This window comes from Ictidomys tridecemlineatus, chromosome 7 (genome assembly GCF_052094955.1).
Source record: "Ictidomys tridecemlineatus isolate mIctTri1 chromosome 7, mIctTri1.hap1, whole genome shotgun sequence".
NCBI lineage: Eukaryota > Metazoa > Chordata > Mammalia > Rodentia > Sciuridae > Ictidomys > Ictidomys tridecemlineatus.
In genome coordinates, this window is record NC_135483.1 from 21,164,294 (window position 1) to 21,171,004 (window position 6,711).

The following is a 6,711-nucleotide window of genomic DNA, read 5'->3' on the forward strand; positions in this document are numbered from 1 at the left end:
GTCTGGAGGCTGGCTTTGAACTCGCCATCCTCCTGTCTCCTAAACTGCTGGGATTATAGGCGTGGGCCACCCTGTCCCCGCAACAAGAAGGATTTTAAAAACTGCTTTTGAAACCAAGAAAGCATTGTTAGTCATAGTAGTTGGTCCTGGGTGACAAGAGAAGTGCAGTTAGTGACCATCGTGGTTGAGTTTTACTTGGTAAGCATTTTCATTCCCTGACAAGCGAATTAGTCAACTCAGAAAACTTCAACGAAATAGGTGTGTTTCCCCAGCGATGAACTTGGGTGCCTTGGGGACAGCTGGCAAGGCTGATGCCCCCGCACCTTGCTTCTTCCCCTGCCGTGTGCAGGTGAGGCTGGGCCCAGGCCTGGACTCTGCTGCTGGCCGTGAGTCACCTGGCTCACGGTCCTGCAGCCTTTCCCTCTCACCGGGCACAGCTCTCACTGTCCTGTCTCTCCTTCTCCCTAGACTTCCCGGGCTTCCCGTTGGGCTGACCCTGACCACTTTGCCCAGCGACAGAGCTGCATGAATACGTTTGCCAGCTGGTTTGGCTACATGCCGCTGATCCACTCTCAGATGAGGCTCGACCCCGTGCTTTTTAAAGACCAGGTCTCCATCCTGAGGAAGAAATACCGAGACATTGAACGACTTTGAGGAATGCGGCCGAGTGGGGGAGGGGAAGCGAGCAGGTCCCGGGTCCAGCTGCGCTCTCTTCCCAGTGCAGATCCGCTCATCGGCGGAGCCAGATTGTGCCAAGTATCCAAATAAACCTAGACGAACAGAATGACAAAAAAAAAAAAAGGCCAATGAGAACCTGACTCCTGGCTCCTGGGACTGCACCAAACTCACCTCACTGGCTTCTATGTCCCAAGACTAGGTTGTGTACAGTTTAATTATGGAACATTAAATAATTATTTTTGAAATGATTGCTATGCAGGTTTAAACTTTTTTAATGATCAAAACTATTAAAAACCAGAGTTCTTTCTTTAATCAAAATTGTGTTGGTTGTGAATATTTCAAAGCTGCTGCTCCGCTTCCCACAGACATGGATGCGGCTGGTCACGCAGGGTCCCCTGCAGTTGCAAAAGCTCAGACTTCACGGGAAACACAATAAGTCACTCTACCCAGTGTCAAGAAGTAACTAAGCATAAGTTAAGACAAGTTCATTATTCAACTTTGCCAGTGCAAATTGTTTTCCAATTTGAATTTTCAAACCCATTTGAACTTTTATCTCTAAAATGTCGCTGCATGAGAGCAAGTATTATGACTTTCAGGTAGGCAATTCTAACTGAATTGAAATATATAAGTTTTGTTTGAGATATATAAGTATGATAATGTTTTTCTTTTGGGGGGGTGGGGGGAGTTAGTACCAAGAAAACACTACTAGTATAATTAAGAAATGTTCATATTGCACAAGGAACCATCCACACAACCCACCAGCATGTTAGTAAGATGGAAATGTCAACCCACAATGCCTTTCAGAGGTTTTGGGCCTGATGACAGAGTCAGCCATTAACCTGTGTCTGATTAGAGCTGGGAAAGGCTTTAGTTTAGAGGCCAAGGAAAAATGGCTGTACTGGGGGAACAGATTATTTATAACACAAGCTCTTAAATGCTTGTGAAAACCTCAAGTTTCGGAAGCTTCTTTGTTGAGAAAGAAGTAATAATATTCAATGCACACCATTGAACAAGAGGATTGCTGTAAACAGAGTATGCCTCACCATAGGGACCCTAATACCATTTTTGCTCAAACATTTTTTTGAGCAAGAAACTGGCAAGCAAAATAATCAGAAACAAAAGTGAATACTCTTTTTATTTTGTTTTTTTTTTTTTTTGGTACTGGGGATTGAATCCACGATTACTTTACCATTGAGCTGCATTCCCAGCCCTTCTCTTTTTTGGTTTTGAGACAGGGTCTCGCTAAGTTGGTGAGACTGGCCTCAAACATAACAATCCTCTTGCCTCATCCTCCCATGTTGCTGGGATTGCAGGCAAGCACCACTTCGCCTGGCATAATACTCTTTTATTTCATTGTAATTTTTTAGTCTGTGAGAAGTTCAGTTGTGCTTCTTGTTAAAAAGAACATTTCTATTGCTGCAAAGGCTGTCTTGAGCTTATGATGATTGTGAAACTACAAGAACAAATGAACAAACAAAAAAAAACCCACAAATCATATCTCAGTTCTATTATAAAAAACAAAGACTTCTGATAACAAATGCTTTTTTCTGCTTGGAAGAGGCAAAAGAGAACAGGGACTAGACAGATTATTGGTCCCTACGATATATTATGCAGAATAAACAATAAGCACTTTAGTACCCCCTCCCAAAAGAAAAACCACCTGCCATATTCCATACATGTATTTCCAGTTTTGTCTTAGAAGGAAAGTTCATCACAAAACTGTGTTCCAATAACGTCAAGTATGTGGCTAAAGTCAGTGGAAATCCTGTCTGGTGGATGCTAACTCATCCTTTCTTTGTAGGTACCTGGGAGAGAAAGAGGAACTTGGATATCTTGTGGGGAACTATGAACAGGAGTGAAAGCAGGTGTTTTTAGAGGTCAAAGAGATGATAATTCCAAGTTGCCTAGCAGCAGAGCAAGAATCAGAGCCCCCAGGTCCGGATGCTGTGCTGCGAGTGGTATATAGGCAAGGAAGTTCAAGAAGAGGGACTTTTCTCTGTCACCTGTGACTCAGAACAACTCCCTAAATCTCTCTCCTCCAGACTGACTCTCCTTAGCCCACTTTCAAACATGTGACATTGTCCCTTAAGTAGATGTGATGTCTCTTATGCATTTGATACAATTAGCTCTTGGTCCATGTGTATTTTTCTATTAAATGCCCAATAGGTTTCATGTCATCTAAGCTGCATGTTAAAGGGTTAGCAGTTAATCCTTTATTCATCTAGCCTTCACAAATTTGCATTTAAACTATTTTTTTTTCAGAACTGGAATATTACTCTTGTATCTGTCACCTTCACAAAAAAATGCAATACTTTATCCAACAACCCTAAGCCACGCTAAAACTCATGTTGTCATCTTGGCTTACAAAGCAATGTCCCTAATTGTGCCAGTCAGTCACATAAGGACATTCAGGGACCTGCCTTGCCAAATTTACCTGTCATAAAGCTCACGGGGCACATAGTCCCCACAAAAACAACAACAACAAAAAAGTGCCATATGAAAAAAAAAAAAGATGGTAATTATAAATGAGAACAGCATCTGACACACTTTTCATCTACTTTAAATCTCCACGGTTTCATTTGTCATTCTCTGGGTAAATCTCTCGGGGATGCTAGCTAGCATGTTCTTTTCTCATTTGAAATATGCAGCTGGGAATCGAACAATGCTCAGCAAATCAGCGAGGCCCAACAGTAAGATGTAATTTTAATTCTCTTAGGAAAGAGTTGTATATTGCATTGCAGCAAGTTGACAAATCGTAGCCATTGCTGTAGGATGTCAGGAGTTATCTCTTAGCCAACTTTAATGATAACCAGGGGTCCCTAGGTGACCTACATGAGCTGAGCTGGCAGGATGCCAAAGCAGAGAGTAGTGCCAACCACATAATGAATTACATGCAGGAACTCCAGAGAGGACTCAGCCCTTGTGATTTCCACACATCTTTTCCAGCCCCACATTAGGACATGTGGTCTTAAAAATATTCTTTTTAAAGAATGGCTGGCTATGTATTTATTTACATGAAAAGGCTTATAAATACCAGAGATCATATACACATAATACATTTAGCAGATCACCATTGTTAAAAATGAAATGACCCAAAGTTGAGACTGTATAGAAAAATCCATGCAATAATCACTATAGGCATGTCACAAAAGATAACTAGGTGGGTGTACCTGGCATATTAGCACACCTCCAGATATGATGCTTCAGAAGTAAGGAAAATTTTGTGTCTGGAATCCTATGTGCATTACAGTTTAATTTCTTCTTGTTACAAATGGTGCTCAAAGAAGGATCAATTCCGGTTGCTTCCTTCAATTTCCCTTTTGGAATGATTTTTTTGGTTTTCATTACAGTAGGCTATGTTAGCCTTTATTTTGGTGATTCTCAAATTCCTGGTGACTTGAAGGAATATTATGCTGGTGGCCTTTCATAAAGGTTACTGAACTTTAATTTAATCAGGGGTGAGATGAGTGATGTGAATAGACCTATATAGTGTTTTCTAAAACAAAAACAAAAAAAAAAAAAAAGAGGAAGCACTTGATTTAAGAACTCACAAAATTTTAATTCAACCTGTTTAAAGGACGCAGAGAAGGCAGAAAGCTTTATCAGATTAGAATCTGTATGAGACTCTTGCTGGACAAGGCTGAATTACACATGCAAATGCGGAGATGAAATTTCCAGGGTCAAAGTGTCTTATGTTCCTTCAGGTCTCTGAGAGCTCCAAGTCTTAAAAGGACCACTTATTGCCATGAGCTCTGAAATAAAAATGCCTCTGCCTTCTAATAGTTTATATGACCCCCATGCAGCCGTACATCAGGACTCCAGTTGCTGAATTCATCTACCTAGTTTCCATGTACAGCAACTGCGGACAAGAACCCTTGAGATACTTTGTCACTCTTGACCAAATTTAACCAAGGAAGTCCTTTCAAAGCTGGACTTCTTTCCTCAGGCATGTTTGATGGGGGACAAAGTTATTTATTTATTTATTTATTTATTTATTTATTGAGTTCTCAGTGAACATACATTAATATCAGACTGTGCTAAACTTGTCTCACTCAATATTTAAAATTTAGTATGTAGAGATTATATTATTCCTGACTCCAAGTCTATTTAAAAGGAGGAAAGAAATGGAGTATCCTAAGAACCACCCCCCCACACACACACCCAATTGAGTAATGCTGTCCAGAAGCTCTGGATAGAAAACCTGCTATTTACAGCATGATTTTTTGATAATGAAGATAACTCCTGGAAGCTCTCTCCTTTTTACCTATTCCAAAAAATCAAAGGATTTTATTTCCATGGTTTTTACTTAGCTGGGACCATGGTTTTCACTAGTCTACAGTTGCAATATATTCCATAGCAGGAGGCTGGTGATACACCCACAGTTGGGCCTTCCATGTCCAGTGAATAGGAAGGGAAGGCAGCCACGGAGAAGGCTGAGCTCCCAGAGTGGCGTCGTCTCACCCTTGTTTAAAATCAAGTCAAGCTAGCCTTTCAGTCACTCTATTTTTTGTAATGATTTGCCTTTAGGCCTCAAAGGTCATTTGATTTCTGCAATAGTTTTCTGTTCTATAAAAATAACATTCCTTTTTTTTTTTCCCCGGTTGTAATTCTTACTAAAATTTGAGCCGTGCAAATGACCTAGTTACCATGTAATGAACCTTGTATATTGATTTTGAGAGAAAAATATGTATAGGATATGTTGAGGGGTAGAAAGACATTAAAAACTGGAATTATTTTAGGTGGCAGATTGTAAAGCCAAAAAAAAAAAGTATACCTTATTTTGTATACAATGTACATTTGGGACAGAATTTTCTAATATGTTGCCAATGTTTTTTTTTTTTTTTTTGTAGTGTCACCACAGGTCTTTTCGGAAGTGTTTTCCCCCATTTGTTATAGACTATTAATGATCTAATGCAATTAAGCCCTAAAGTGTGCGTGGGAGTGTGCAAGCAATGACAAAGCCATAGCTCTTGATTTACTTCACTGACCTGTGTAACTTTATGTCTGGGTTTTGCCATCCAAGATAGATTGTTCTATAGAGAGTGTCACCAAAGACTTTTTCGGTCCAATTTATAGAAGAAAAAAAAAAAGAAATTATTAATAAATGACATAACTTTTCATCTGCGTGGTTTTCATTCCATCTCTTCTCTTGACTACAGAAAGACACCTGTTCCCATGCAGTGTGCTGGGAAACCCAATGCCTCCGTGGGGGTTGCAGGGGAGACAGGCAGAGGATGTTGGACTGAGCATGCCCGGTGGAGGCCCAGCTCTCACAGCCTGGCTGCAGCCCAGCACCCAGCCTCGTGGGGAACACAGGGCCGCCAGCAACTGCCATCTTCCAGGCCAGATGCAGCTGGTGCTGTTGGAAGCTGGCCAGTGCGAACAGTGGTGATGTGCCCAGTTCACAGCGTTCCTCCACACGGACGCTGGGACAAAGTGGCAGGGCCCGGCCCCAGAGCATCTGGAGCCTGACAGCTGTGGCCATTACCCCCCTTGGTTCCAACTACTGCCTGGAGCTCATGAATTACCGGCTGGTGAAGCATTTATTGGACTGGCATTTCTCAAAAGAATTTATAAACGGTTCCAGGTGTGTTGGAGCTCATGATTCAGGGCCACTAGAGTAAGGTTTTAGGACAGAAATGAACCTCCTTCTATGTTCCTCTCTTATCCTTTCCTTCCTTCCTCCCTCCTCCCATCTCTGTGAATGACCCACCTACCTTCTTTCAGTGGACATTTTTTACAGAAAGGACACATCACCAACCTTGCATATTCGAAAGGGAGCGAATGTCAAGTTGATTGGTTTCAGGGCATCAGTCAGGATTTTATGTATTTCAGCTTGTCCATCTGTAAAATGGTGACTGAAAGATACTTATCCATATTTTCTGAATGAGTACTTTATACTGAGGATTGTGTGAAGAGGGAATCAGGATGAGTTTGCACAAGCCAATCAAAGGCAAATCATCAGGGTAGGCTCAGAAACGAATGTATGAAGTTTCAGGTTCCAGACTGAAGGTGGAGAAACTTGTAAGATCC

General features: G+C 41.4%; 1 protein-coding gene across 1 annotated transcript in view; it reads left to right on the plus strand.

Moving 5' to 3' along the window:
- Ext1 (exostosin glycosyltransferase 1) overlaps positions 1 to 996 on the plus strand; it is a 263,866-nt gene extending 262,870 nt beyond the window's left edge. Inside the window, exon 11 of the mRNA XM_005316213.3 lies at positions 469 to 996. Within this exon, the coding sequence (XP_005316270.1) occupies positions 469 to 654 (186 nt within the window). The 3' untranslated portion in view covers positions 655 to 996. The remainder of the gene's footprint in view (positions 1 to 468) is intronic.
- The last annotated feature ends 5,715 nt before the right edge of the window (positions 997 to 6,711 follow it).